Source organism: Carassius carassius, chromosome 7, assembly GCF_963082965.1.
Source record: "Carassius carassius chromosome 7, fCarCar2.1, whole genome shotgun sequence".
NCBI lineage: Eukaryota > Metazoa > Chordata > Actinopteri > Cypriniformes > Cyprinidae > Carassius > Carassius carassius.
Genome location: NC_081761.1, coordinates 35,073,230 through 35,088,532, shown reverse-complemented (window position 1 = coordinate 35,088,532; position 15,303 = coordinate 35,073,230). Strand labels below are relative to the sequence as shown.

The 15,303-nt window shown below is 36.7% G+C and overlaps 1 protein-coding gene across 1 annotated transcript in view; it reads left to right on the top strand.

The window, feature by feature from the left end:
- LOC132144049 (polycystin-1-like) overlaps window positions 1–15,303 on the top strand; it is a 78,076-nt gene that overhangs the window by 49,833 nt on the left and 12,940 nt on the right. The window contains exons 21-36 of the mRNA XM_059554773.1: window positions 1,584–1,800; window positions 1,882–2,041; window positions 2,134–2,292; window positions 2,390–2,534; window positions 4,335–5,045; window positions 6,286–6,448; window positions 6,796–7,057; window positions 7,785–7,980; window positions 8,745–8,915; window positions 9,001–9,144; window positions 10,305–10,512; window positions 11,449–11,575; window positions 11,746–11,862; window positions 13,312–13,361; window positions 14,628–14,827; window positions 14,950–15,022. Of these exons, the coding sequence (XP_059410756.1) occupies window positions 1,584–1,800; window positions 1,882–2,041; window positions 2,134–2,292; window positions 2,390–2,534; window positions 4,335–5,045; window positions 6,286–6,448; window positions 6,796–7,057; window positions 7,785–7,980; window positions 8,745–8,915; window positions 9,001–9,144; window positions 10,305–10,512; window positions 11,449–11,575; window positions 11,746–11,862; window positions 13,312–13,361; window positions 14,628–14,827; window positions 14,950–15,022 (3,103 nt within the window). The remainder of the gene's footprint in view (window positions 1–1,583; window positions 1,801–1,881; window positions 2,042–2,133; window positions 2,293–2,389; window positions 2,535–4,334; window positions 5,046–6,285; window positions 6,449–6,795; window positions 7,058–7,784; window positions 7,981–8,744; window positions 8,916–9,000; window positions 9,145–10,304; window positions 10,513–11,448; window positions 11,576–11,745; window positions 11,863–13,311; window positions 13,362–14,627; window positions 14,828–14,949; window positions 15,023–15,303) is intronic.

The following is a 15,303-nucleotide window of genomic DNA, read 5'->3' as shown; positions in this document are numbered from 1 at the left end:
TACTGTAGAAATTTCACAGTTTTTTACTGTTAAAATCACAATCGTTTTTACAGTGTAATGCTGGGTTCATACCAAATACCAGCGTTTATTTTTGTTATGATATTAATTTTTATATATATCACAGTACTGGTGTATTTCGCTTAAAGGGGTGGTTCACTGTATCTCTCAAGGCTTGATTGTGTGTATGGGGTGAAGTGTAATTCAATTCAGTTCATTTTTAAACATACACATTTTTTTTAAACATAATTTACCTTTATTTCACACCACTCTGTCCCTTCTCTGAGAAATGCACTGATCGTTTCCTGCTCCTATGAAGCCCCTCCCTCAAAAAATAGGTATTGGGCTCTGATTGGTTTAGCCCAGTGTGTTGTGATTGGCTAAACCGCCTCTAGTGCACATCTAAACGTCCCGCCCCTCACCTCAATGGCATGTACTCCTGTTGTATTGTAAACAATGGCGTCGTTATTATAGCTTATCAGTTTGAGCCCGATTGAGACGCAGAGGATGTTATTGAAGAGGATGTGCAGAACCTTTCAATGCTTGGCCTATTTTTTGTTGTTGTTGTTGTTGTTGTTGTTGTCTCATTCTTTGATACGATGTTATTTGTAAACGCTACTGCTTCTGTCAGCTTTCAATATACAGTTTTATTCTGATTAAAGATTTAATACACTACGGCAACCGCACGTGTGTCCATGTTTAACGCTTCTCATAGCTATGTGAAAATAAGTGTATAATTGGAACAGTTCAATGTTGGAGCTGAGCTGAACAATAGAGAGAGAGAGAGAGAGAGAAAGAGAGAGAGAGAGATAGAGAGAGAGAGAGAGAGAAAGAAAGAAAGAGAGCGTGTGCAGTACAAGGGGATGCGAGGAACAGTATCAAGAACGTCTTCTTTAGAACATTGATTTAGAATCATTGTGAATCCATTAGAATCATTAGAAGACAGAATCGTGATTCATATATGAATAGATTTTTACGTGCACCTCAACTTTTCTCTTCCTCTTCTCTAAAGCAGTGCAGCATGGCCACGCCCCTTTGCTGCCTTTTCCCAAGGGCGGGGTTTATCAGTGTTTGTTACGTCACAAACCCATGAAGAAACTTGTTGTAGTCCCTACCAGCCATTTTTTGTAGCCATTAAACTGACAGAATTTTAAAAGACGATATGTCCATTTGCATTGAACTCTCAGCTTCATAACTTTGCAGATATTGTTTATGTTCAAACAACAACATTACACACTAACTAACATTAAAAAAGTGAAATCACAATCATCCACGGCTTTAAACAACCTTCAGAGCGCGGTGCAGAGCAACACTGTTTGAGAGGGGTCCCTTTACTCTGTGGAGAGAGCAGAGCTGTTTGTGTTACTAAGCGTGACGGTGGAGATGGACAACCCTCTACAATGAGAGTGAATCAATCACAGATGCAATTAAATCTGTAGTAGTATTGTTATCATATCTGTATTATTTTTCTTCCTTTTTTATATAAACAATAAATGGCAAACAATAACGTGAGCACAACCACCAGTCCTAAGTTCAGTTAAAAGTTTTTTTTAGATACATTTTTGGTCATGGTGTCTGGTTTTCAGGCTACACTGATATGGACGAGGCCGAGTCTCCGCTGGTGTATAGTCTGCTGGCGGTGCGCTGCTCCAAGACGTACTGCGAGGAGTTCTGTGTGTATAAAGGCACGAGTCCAGAACATTCAGCCTTCCTGCCACCCGGCTTCAGCTCGGCCCAGTACCAGGTGTCTGTGATTGTCATGGTGGAGGACCACCAGGGGGCGACAGTCACGGCGCGCAACAAGTAAGACACGGTTTGGCATGAAGACTTCCCGTGTTCTGCTCTTTGCTGGCAGCGCTGTGAATGGTTTGTGATGTGTGTCAGGTCGATGGAGGTGGTGCTGCCGGCGGTTCCTGACGGATTCAGCAGTCTCCCTCACTGGCTCAGCAATCTGACCGACTCCACCCTCAGGGAGCTGCTCCATCAGGGAGACTCACAGAGAGTACGGGAGCTCTCGCTCGCCCTCATCACCGTCCTCAATGAGGTGAGACCCTCCATCCATCCATCCATCCATCCATCCATCCATCTGTCGTGTGTTTCTCCTTCAGCTCATCATGTGGTGTTTCTGTGTGTCAGTATGAGCAGGGTGTTTCCCGCAGACGTGAGCGTGTGTCTAAGGCAGAGCGTCAGTATCGTGTGAGCATCAGAGGAAACATCACCAGAGCGCTGACGTCGCTCGACCTCACCACCGTCGGTGACATCCAGCAGACATCAGCGGCGCTCGCACAGTGCACGGTGAGACGAGAGAGACGCACCCACATCAGCTCAATCCTGAAGCACTTTAAAAGACATGTGAACAAGTGAATAGAGTCTCGTATGTGTTTGTTTGCAGGCTGTGAGTCGAGAGTTCGTGTGTGAAGAGTGTCAGAACAGCACTCTGGACAAACTAGAGTCGATGTTAGAGATCCTGCAGACAGACACCAAACAGGGCACAGTCACCCCGACCGAGATAGCAGACAACATCCTTAATATCATGGGTAACACACACACACACACACACACACACTCACACTCCAGTGAGACAGCTAACACAATCATCTATTTCATGGCTGTGTTATGCTAACAGAGTCACAAAGAAACAGACAACCCCAGAGGCAACAAGCTGTTACTGTTTACATGTTTTCATTTTTCTCTTTTCTGACTGAAGTGCCTTGCACACTGAGTCTGAAATTTATGTCGTTGTTATTTTTGGGATTTGTCATCGTTTCCTATTAAAATGCTTGCTTCGGATGCGAAAACGCAAAAAAATCTAACCCGATCCGAATTTTTTTATGACGGGCAAAAGTTTTGGAGATAGTGTATTAATGTGATTGACACAATGTGAGGTTGTATTAATTTTTTAACATGCCAAAATTTCGGGCGTAAATTTCGGAGTAAGTGTGCAATGACCTTAAAAGTGCTATATGTAGTGGTTGAACTAGGTATTGCAGTCCAAATTAAAAATATTGTAGAGGGTTTTTTTCACCTGGCCCCTCCTCCTCAGACTTGACGCACATGCAAGTTGCCACAAACAGGAACGAGCGCACTTGACGATGAATACAATGAAATACGCTGTGTTTTCCACCAACTGGCAACCCTGGATGGCAAAATATAATTGTGTAAACTGCCAGTGGCCGTGTTTCACAAACCAAAACAGAGACAGACATCCCAGCCCAGATCGCACATTTTCAAAGGAGAATAAGTCAAAAACTTACATACAGCACTTTTAAATCTTATCTGAACCTAATCTACATATGAAATTGCTGTAAATTTTTTTTTATTAATTCTAAAGAAAATACAATAAAATATTTCTCAGTAAAATGCACCTAACCTGTATTAATTATTAATAATTATATTGTATTTTTTTATTACCTTTCTGTTTAAAAGATCTGCATATTTCTATTTTTCTGAAGAATATTTTCTATTTTAATTCACAAAATATAATTAATTCACAATATATCATTATTATTTACATAGCATCATCTGCTCAATTATTGACTCATCTGCCATAACATTTCTTCATTTTGGGGCTTTTATTTAAATAGCCCCTCTGTTTAAAAATATTTGTATATTTATATTTTAATATAAAATATTACTAAATGTTATTTTTTATTATTCGTTTTAATTAATAAAAATTGTTTTATATTATAAGTCATATAATTATATATAATATATAATTATATGACTTATCTTCACATGTACGTATGTCACATCACTTCCACAAAAAATGGTTTTTATTTATCTTTATTTGATTTATCTTAATTTTAAGGTTTTTCTCAGTTATGAAAAAAAACTTGAAATTAATTTAATTGATTTATTGACAGGTATTTGTTTTCTTTGAATGTCTTTGATTTGTCTCCATTGATGGTCTTTTATTTTTAAAATTACCTTTCTTTTTAAAAGATTTGTATATCTCTAGTTTAATATAAAATACTATACAGTATTCAATTTATTTCACTTTCACTAATTTCTATTTTAATTTGTAAAAAGCATATTGTTATATCACGCTACAAAAGCTTTTATTTCTCTTCACTTGATTTATCTTCGCCCTGGGTTTTTTTTTCTGAACAGTGTGATTAATTACAGCTAATTCCATAGATTTATCTACATGCAACTAATTTTTGATTTAAATATTATTTATTTTTTGATAGCAACATTAAATCAAATTCTAATCAGTCTTGTAGCACTTATATCACTCCACTTTTTTGGTCTTTCATGGAGTCTTTTATCCTGTTCCTGCTGGTTTTCAGTGTTCCTCCAGTCAGTAACCCAGACCTCCACCCTGTCTCCTCCCTCAGGTGACCTGATCCACCAGGTGAGCCAGACTGCCTCCTCTCCTCCTCCGGAGTCAGAGGACCGTGAAGGCTTCACCCAGCCGCCTCCGCTTCTCTTAGAGGAGCAGCAGCATCACCCGCTGCGGGTGGCCGCTAAAGCCTACACCCTGTCCTCCGTCCTCATGCAAATCCTCATGCTGGGCCGCGTCCTGAACGAGGAACCGCTGATCCTCCGCGGGGCAGAGATCGTCGCCGCCGGCAAACGCGCCGACCCTCAGAGCCTGCTCTGCTACGGCGAGAGCGACGCGGCCGAGTGCCGGCGTTTCTCCATCCCGCGAGCCTTCAACAGCAGTCTGGGACGGGCAGCAGGGGGCGCTCTGGCGCCCAGCAGCGAGGACGGCATCGTGCAGCTGCTGTTCCAAGTGGAGCCCAATCCGTTTCCGTTCAACTACATCGCCAATTACACCGTGTCCACGGAGGTGGCGTCCATGGAGTTTCGCACGGTGAACGGCACGCAGATTCCCATCTCAGAACTGGAAGACAGTCATGCCATAACGGTTGCCGTTAATAACGGGAGCGGGGCTGGGATGAACGGGAACGGATTGGAGGCCGTCTTGCCACCGGCGGGAGCCGAGAACATCAGCCGCTGTGATTCAGTCATCGTGAGGGTGAGCACGAGGAACACCAACAGACAAGCGGCAATCTACATCCAACTCAACTTCACCGTACTAGACGGTAAGACGTTCAACACAAGGGGGAGCCACTGAGAATAAGAAACTGAATGAGAAAAAAATACAGGCGTCATACTAAGAAGAAAAAATATATACATAATAAAAGTAAAAAATATACAGTATATTTATATTATTTAAAAAATATTATTTTATTATAAGATTATTTATCTGTCATTAGCTCAAGAAAAATTTCCATCAAATTATAGATTTACAGTAGTGGGCTGCTTCAATTAATCATTAGCTAATGATTTGTAAAGGTTATGACTTTACATGATTAGGCATATGACTAATTAACTCATTCAAAATCAATAACCACAATGACATATTACTTAACAATTAGTTAATAGTTCTGTGCCTCAACAAATCATTGCAAATCATTAGCTAGTGATTATCATTAAAGCAGACAACTAGAAGTTGAAATGCATGCTTCAACACATTGTGGTTATTAACATATGAATTTACTTCATTAGTTAATATAATATGTTATTAGGGAATTAATGCTTTATGACACTTTTAATTAAATAACAAATTATGGATTACTTAATCTACGAATCATAAAGAGTGTTCATTAATGGCTGATGCCAGTAATCATTAAAAAAAGATTTAGTTCTACACTCATGATTATCTGTGCATTAGTTGAGCATTATTTAATGCATATCTGTGCACCCATATTGTAAAGTAACACCAAATGTTCTAACAATTTTGGCCACCACTGTATATTTTCTTTCTGTTAAAAACTTATAACAAAAAAATAATAATAATAACAATTAATCTCATGTTATCTGATCAGTATTTAGAAAGCTGAATGAGAAAATATCATCAAATTGTGAAATGTCCAATAATAAATTAACATATTTCATGATATTTGATTAATAAAGGACATTAATTTGACATAGTGTTATTTTATATATATATATATATATATATATATATAATAATTATTACTATTATTATTGTGGTTTTAAATATTTTAAATGAGCTTTATTTTAATTTTTTTACATTTTCACCTAATATTTCTCAATTTTAATTCAAGCCTTATTACAGGAACCCCTCAGGGTTCATTTTAGTTTAGTCAAACAAATCAACTAGTCGACTAACTGGAACAATTACTAGTTATTACAGCACATGGTCAGTGTAATGCATTTCTTCTCGTCGGAGGGGAAATAGCATTTTCAGGGATATTCAGTGTTTCTTGTTTTGATTTATCTCTTAAGACCTCTATCTTCTCGCCCCTGCGTCCTCAGATCCTCCAGAGAGGTGGGTATTGGATCCATTCATCACAGCCTATCTGCACACCTCCGAATGGCCCAATGAATACAACAGCACTGACAGGAAACGCATCACGCTCAATATGACTCGGGGGCGGGACCTGGACCACCGACTCTACACTTTCTTCTTGTCTCCAAAGTAAGGCTAATGCTAATGTTTCTGTAAAGTTTATATAGGAAGTGCATGTTAGGCCAGTCATCTATAATAAATGATGCGTTTGGAAGCTGTTTGTTTGTTAAAATCAACATCAGCCGCCACAGGAGATCATAGGAGTGACATGTTCATCAATATCAGAAGTGAAGATGAGTGTTTCACAAAACACAAAGAGAGCCTCATCCTGTCCAATATAAAACTCCGAATAAAATTCATTTTGTAAATTATGTTTGTGATTTTCAGGCCAATAAAATAAAAGCATTTGTGATTACGCTCCACTAAGAACACAAATGAGCTTTGTCTCCTACTGTCTGATGTGTGTTCTCCATCAGGTCCTATGACACCACACGTGATCACTTCATTAACGTGACCGTGGGCTGCGGCTCCGGCGATCCGGAGCTGATCCAGTTAGAGGTGGCCGTGTTCACCTCGCTGTGTCAGTATTTCAGTGAAAGCACCAGTCAGTGGCGGACGGACGGCATGGATCCGCTTCCCGAGACCAGCGTGAGCCGAGCCGTGTGTCGCACACATCATCTCACCGCTTTCGCCGCCAGCCTGTTCGTCCCCGCCGACGCCGTCTCCTTCATCATTCCTGTGAGCAGTACAACTCAACTCAGACAACTTCTCCTTTCAGAATATTTGTTTTTAATTAACCTTAACTCTGTCCAGACACAGTAGGAATGATTCTTCACAATACACTAGTCAACATATGAAGTGGTTTAAAACCTTTCATCAGAGTTGTCCTAAAACCTAAATGCATTCTTGTCTTAGGACAACTTTGATTATGTTTTTTGATCCACTTCAAATGTTAACTACTATATATATATATATATATATATATATATATATATATATATAATTCTGTTATTTTGTATGTATATTATTTTAAATGAACATTTATCTTTATATTTTACTATTTTAGTAGTATGTTTCTTTACATTTTTGTATTTCTATTATTCTGAAGCTTAATATGTACAAAATGTTATTTTAAGTTCATATATTTTAATATTCATTATATTATATTATATTATATTATATTATATTATATTATATTATATTATATTATATTATATTATATTATATTAGAATTGAAAAATGATTAAAGTTACATAAATTAGTAAAAGTGTGTGCATTTTCAAAAATATTTTTCTGTCCGGGTCATTGTTGTAATGTTGTATTTACCACTATGCTTGATGTATATTATGTAAAAAAAAAATTATTTTTATATTTTAATATATATAAAAGGTTAATTTAAAATACATTTTTACATAGTTGACTTTTTATTTTTAAAATTAGATTATGTGTGTCTGGTCTCTGTCAGGAGCGTTCGGTGACTCGTAGTCTGGTGGTGGTGCTGGTGTGTGTGATGGGACTGCTGTGTTACGCTGTGGCCGGTGCTATAATGCACAAGCTGGATCAGATGGACCTGAGACGGGCCTCTGTGGTGCCGCTCTGTGGGAAGGACGGGCTGTACAAGTACGAGATCCAGGTCAAGACCGGCTGGGCCTACGGGGCAGGTGAGATGGTTAGGACAGGACGTGTTAAAGTGACTAGCTCTGCCTCACTGTATCCAGGTGTCTGTTAAGGTCAAGAATTTATGGCCAAAAAAGGGCCGTTGTCTATTATCAGTAGTGTAGATATCACCAACTTCAAGATGAGTGAAATTTGTGTGTGGTTAAAATTGCATAGATTACTAGATAAATTCTTAAATACATTTAGTTGTTTTTTTATGTATATATTGTGAATTCGTTTTTATTTTTGTATTTTCAGTTTTTAATTTTAGTTACAGTTTTAGCTATTTTGTTGTGTGTTTTTGTCCTTTTTAAATATTTCTGTTTAGTTTTAGTTCATTTTTATTTCCGTTTTAGTTTTACTTATTTTACTATACCATGTTATAGTACAGTAATGAGAAATGTTGCTTTGGCCTCCAACTCAAATAAGTTTTATGTTTGTTTGTTTTCTTTTTCAATTAATGTTCATTTTATTTCAAGTAACTCTTTTTTTAATGTAGCATGAAAATATTATATATATATATACAATTTGAAATAGTTTTTATTTTTGTATTTTACATTTAGTTTCAAATATGAATGATTGTGTTGTGTTTTTAACATGTCTATATAATTTTTACTCGTTTTTGTACTAATTTTGTTTTTATTTAGTTTTGTTTTGTTATTTTAAACTATATTAAAATAAGAAATCTTGCTTTGACCACTAAATAAAAAATAGAAAAAAAAATATATATATATGAGCTCCGAGTCTGAGCTCTTTCTCTCCACTGCAGGAACCACGGCTCACGTGGGAATCAGTCTTCATGGCAGTGAGAGCCGCAGTGGACACAGACACCTGGACAGCATCGGCGCGTTCACTCGAAACAGTCTGGACATCTTCCACGTGGCCTCCGACAGCAGTCTGGGCAGCGTGCTGAAGATCCGCGTGTGGCACGACAACAAAGGTACTGAAGCGATCGGCATAAACAACACCAGCAGTGTGGAGCGGGCAGATGCGTCAGGATAAACCTGTGTGTGTGTGTGTGTCAGGGCTGTCTCCTGCATGGCTGCTCCAGTACGTCCTGGTGAAGGACCTGCAGACGGGCAGCAGTTATTTCTTCCTGGTTCAGGAATGGCTCTCGGTCGACAATGAGAAAACGGATGGCAGGGTCGAGATAGAGGTGGAAGCCTCAGGTAAAGCCCCGCCCCCACAGATACAAGACCTGTTGTGATTGGTTGGAGCTGGAATTAGATTCTTAAGATCATGAATATTCCGAGAAGGAATAATAGGAACAAATCATAGTGCTTTAAAAAGAGGAAATCAAGTCCTTTATTTCTCTGTTTGCTCATAATGTTTGTGAAGATTAACAGTAATGGGTTGCTTCTAATAAGAGGTAACATTAAATTGTTAATTTTAGTGGACAGTTAACCTAATGCAGGCGCCTTATATCTCCATAATGAAAAACTAACTGTATTCACCTAAAATTCAGGATACAATTAGGTGCATTTCATTGACAAAACATATTCTTTCCTGTTTTTGTAACTACAGTAAATTAGGCTAAATTAGAACAAATGATAAATTGGGTGTGTGTGTGTGTCTGTGTGTGTGTGTCTGTGTGAATATATATGTATTTTTAATAAATTAATGTAAAATATAAAAACAAATGATGTAAAATATTAATATGAATATATAGAAAATAGTATAAAAGAAGAAATATTAGATACAATATAAAATATTTTTTTATTAAATAACATTTTAATATTAAATAACCATCACATGGATATTAGGGTGTGTGTGTGTGTGTGTATATATATATATATATATATATATATATATATATGTATGTATGTATTAAAAAAACTAAACAAAATTATATTAAAATAAAAGAAATTGGTAATATTTTAACTCAAATTAAAATGTAAATGTAAAATACAAAAATAAAACAGTATATGTATTAAATATAATAAAATGAATGAAAATATATAAATATAAAAATATGCTATATTATATTAATATAAATATATAATATAGAAAATAGTAGTGTAAAATAATATATAAATAAACAAAAAAAGAAAATATTGAAAAACTAAAATTTTATTGTGTACATTTACAAAAAAATACTACTTTTAAATTATAGTAGATAAACTAGTTATTTTGTGTGCTTTCTTTGAAATGTATTGCTCTCAACTATGCTCAGTTTTAGCAGGATGTTATGTGGGTATTATATAGTAACTAGTTAGCCTACTTAGTGCAGCAAGTGTTCACTTCTGCCTCATGCTCCATTAACACATCACTCACTGCACCGAGTGAAAGACCAGCTTCCTGCTGCTGACTCTGTGTTTCCTGTGTGCAGAGGAGGCGGAGCTACACGAGCGGCCGCGGCTGCTGTCCTGGGAGCTACAGAGGGCCGTCTGTGAGAGTCACGTGTGGCTGTCGCTGTGGGAGCGTCCTCCGCGGAGCCCCTTCACACGGCTGCAGCGGCTCACCTGCTGTGCTCTGCTCATGCAGCTCTGCATGCTGGCCAACGCCGTGTGGTTCGGCACCGTCTCCTACAGCAACAGGTGAAGTACAGTACAGTATTGTATAGTACAGTACAGTATATTATAGTACAGTATAGTACAGTACAGTATTGTATAGTACTGTACAGTACATTAAAGTACAGTATAGTACAGTACAGTACAGTATATTATAGTATAGTACAGAACAGTACAGTGTAGTACATTATAGTATAGTACAGTATAGTACAGTATATTATAGTATAGTACAGTATAGTACAGTACAGTATTGTATAGTACAGTACAGTATATTATAGTATAGTACAGTACAGTATATTATGGTATAGTACAGAACAGTACAGTATAGTACATTATAGTATAGTACAGTACAGTATATTATAGTATAGTACAGTACAGTATTGTATAGTACTGTACAGTACATTAAAGTATAGTACAGTATATTATAGTATAGTACAGAACAGTACAGTATAGTACATTATAGTATAGTACAGTATAGTACAGTACAGTATATTATAGTATAGTACAGTACAGTATTGTATAGTACAGTACAGTATATTATAGTACAGTATAGTATAGTACAGTATATTATGGTATAGTGCAGAACAGTACAGTATAGTACATTATAGTATAGTATATTATAGTATAGTACAGTATATTATAGTAAAGTACAGTATAGTACTGTACAGTATAGTATAGTACAGTATAGTATATTATAGTATAATATAGTACAGTATAGTATAGTATAGTACAGTACAGCATAGTATAGTAATGTATAGTACAGTACAGTACAGTATAGTCCAGTACAGTATAGTACTATATTATATTATAGTATAATACAGTACAGTACAGTAAAGTTTAGGAGGTATGGTCTGATGTGCTCGTGATAAAGCAGTGTCATGTGTCTGGTGAAACAGCGGCCCTCAATTTACTGTGCAGTTATATTGTATTTAGAATATGATTGATGTGTGAACGTGTGTTTAGCTCTACGCCGGTGTCTGCACTGGTCTCGGTGAATGCGGAGACACTGTGGGCGGGGCTTGTGAGCTGTCTGCTGGTCTATCCCCTCTACCTGCTCGTCTTCTGTCTGTTCAGACTCAGCCGCAGTAAGGTGAGACACACACACACACACATACAGTAGTGGCCAAAATGATTAGAGCACTAGTATTTTCACCGGTTAAAAATGGTTCTGATCATTTGGGCCACTACTGTATGATCATCTAGAGACATGACCACAGCGCAGTGGAAAATGAAAGCTGTGTCTCTGTTGATGACGCTCAGGTCTCTGTGGAGCAGCTTCCTCCTCAGGTGGACCAGGAGTCTCTGGAGATCGATGACTTCCTGGATAACTCGCTCACAGGAAGCTCTTTTCTGATGCTGAATGGCATTGCTGGAGAGGTACAGTACGTTCGAATACTGTTGGAGAAGTACTTGAGTGTGATTTCCACAAACAAACCACTGCTTACTTGCTAACTGACCAAAACTACTTATTTATTTAATAATTATTTTTATATCAACTTATTTGATTATTTAGATGTGATTTTTATGTGTTTTTTTTTTTTTTTTTTAATTGGTTAGAAGTAGATTTATATTTGTTGTTTATATTTTTATCAATTATATATTTAAAAAAATGTTAAGGTATTTTAATAATGCTTAATTAGCTAGTTAGTGTTACTGTTAACAGCCTACTTAGTACAGTATTTCAAGAAAACATTATGGTAGCATTCTTGTATTTGTTCTTTTATGTATTAATTCATATTTATATTATAAAGTATTATGTTTATATTTATTAATTAATGAATAACTTTTTTCCTCCTTTTTATTCATTTTTGTATTTATTTATTTTAAAAGTTTATTTTTTATATTTTGCTCTATTTTACATGTATATTTCTATCTGTTCATTAATTTTTCACACATTTCTTCATTAATTTTTTAATCTATTTTTTTAAAGTTTTTTTTATTATTCATTATTAGTTATTTATTTCAAATGATTTATTTATTTCAGTTTCTCTTTCAATAATCTAGTTCTTCACTAAACCCTGGCATTGTGTACCATGAAATTTGTTAGTATTATAAGTTACTTTGGACAAAAGTGTGTGCTTGTGTGTATGTATACATTTACATTAGACTGATTAATGAGTTTCATTAGACTCTTATTGTAGTAAATGATTCTGTTTTGGACTGTTAAAATAGCATTCATTAAAGGCAGCACATAGTTAAATTAATGTATAAATACTTTACTTTGCATCATTATTTACCTGTTGACAGCCTCTGAGAGTTTAAGGAGAATACAATATATGTATTTGTATTTATTCTGACAGAGACTCTCAGAGATGTGTTTCTCTCGTACCTTTCATGCGGTGCAAATTGAAATGCGCTTGCCGAATACTTTGTTTGCATGCTCCAGTTGATGCACAGAAACACAAAGGCCGAGAGCAACCTTCACGAAGACCTTCTTATCATTATGTTTGTTAGTCATAGCTGATTTGTTTCCATTTTTCTGCGGTGCAGTAGGATGACAATCTAAATGAAATGGGTTGAAAATGAATGAAAGGTGCATTTGCCGTCTTCACAACATTTGAATGCGCTGCAGTTGAGTCTGTCACAGCCGTCACCGAATGTCACATTTACAGGTTTTTTATTTTTTTATTTAAAACATGATGAACCGACTGACGAGAAGCTCCATTTAGATTGCAGCCGTGAACTGAGAGGGGAGCGAATGTGAAGCACAGCAGCATGAGCTGATCTATATATCTATAAACACGTATCCTGAGATGAACTGAGATGAGTGTATTGTGCTCCTGCAGAGGAATGAGCTCACTGCTGTTTCTCTCTCTCTCTCTGCAGACGTACTCAGAGGAGACCAACATTGACCTGCCCACGCCGTCCACTAAGAGGTGAGCATGAGGTCACCGAAGCACAGCTCATTAAACACAGACCTGCAGGACGCAAAACATCCTTTCCATCCGACACACACTGAATGAAAGAGTGGAAGACTAGCCTAACTGAGCGAGAATCAACAAATGACTGATGTTGTTACTCCTAACTGAACCTATTAAAACTTGTTCTGGTTAGTTGAAATACAGCTGCAATAAAATCAAATATAATATTAAATGAAAAACTTTAGGAGCTTAAACGGAAGGAGAAATGTTGCCTTTGCGCCTAACGGAAATGAAATTTAGAGTACTACAATTACTGAAAATAAACATTTAAAATACTAACATTTGAAAGAAAATGAAAACTGAAAAATTAATAATACAAAGCTACTCCAAAATATTAATGCATACTATAATATTATATAATAATAATAATATAACAGTGGAGTGAATAAACTTCTATTGAGTAATGTATGTGTTGGGTTTGTTCATTTATTTGTAGTTTTTTAACAAAGTTGAATAATCCATAGGTGGTGGGTAAAGATTTGATCAAATAAACAACTTAGTGAAAATGAATGTGTGGTTATATATATGTGGTTATATGTGTGGTCAAATAATATATTTGAGTGAATGAAAAGCAATTCACTGAGTGAGTTAGTGGGTGAATAAATCAAAAAGTGGATGCATTTGGAGAGAATAAGTTAATCAAAGAGCCAGTTAGTGGCTGAATGAGCAAGTCTGAATGAATCAGACCGAATCAGTTTGAATAAGTGAATGAATGATTCATAAAGTAAATTAATTGAACGCAGCTGAATAAAAGTGTCAAAGAATGCCTGAACGAATTAATAAGTGAGCGTGAATAAATCACAATCAATAAGTTAGTGAGTGAATAAGTGAATGAATGATTCAACAAGTGAAAGAATTAAGTGAGCTTGAATGAATAAAAGCATCAGTGAATGACTGAACTAGTTGATATGAATGAGTCCGAGTCAGTTAGTGAGTAAAGGACTGAGTGAAGGAATGATTCAGAAAGTGAATCAAACACTTAATGATCGACTAATCAAGTGAGAGTGAATGAATCTGAGTCAGTGATTGACTGAGTGAATGAATGTGAAAGTGAATAAATCAAGTGAGCATAAGTGAATCAAATAGTCAATGAACGATTCAAAAAGTGAGTGTAAATGAATCAGAGAGTCAAGAGTTTGTGAGTGAATGAGTAACAATGAGTGAACAAGAGAAAGTGAGCGAGCGATTCAGTGAGTGAATCAGACTGAATCTCTGCTGTAGTCTTCAGAGGTGGAGCATTCCTGACTGTGATTGGCCGGATGTGTTGACCGACTCGTCTGTGGAGATGGGGCCGGTGTTCCCGCCTCGGCTCAAGAGAGGTCAGGGCAGCAGACATCTGGGTGTGGACATTCCCTTCAGTCCCGACGAGGAGGACACTGTCTGTGACAACAGCCACAGGAACAAATACTTCTCCTCCTCAGGTGACACACTGGCCTCTTCTTTACTTGTTTATTTTTGGATACTTTGTACTTAAGTACGTACTCACTGCATGTGCCAGAAGAGTAGAGCTGGTTGTTGATTGGATGCTGGCTTTGATTGACAGATGAGGATCTAATCAAGCGCATTCTGGCCGATGGACAGCTGCTGTCTCAGACGGACAGTGACATGGGCGATCTGTAAGTCACCACAGTTTCTCATCTGTACTTCAGACAGTCTAGAAACAGGGCTGTCCTTTGGGCGGAGCAACTGGTGCGGTCACACCTAGTCCTGTCCTTTGAGATTAAAAAAAATTACTTCATTAATATTGACTGGGAAATTTGCAATGCACACAAAGGTAGTAGAGTCCATAAAATGAAATGTTCAAATAGAAATAATATAAAGGACATGGAATAATAAAAAGCATATATGTGAATGAAATGGCGTCAGATTCATCCTAAATTTGGTGGTTGTTCTTCAG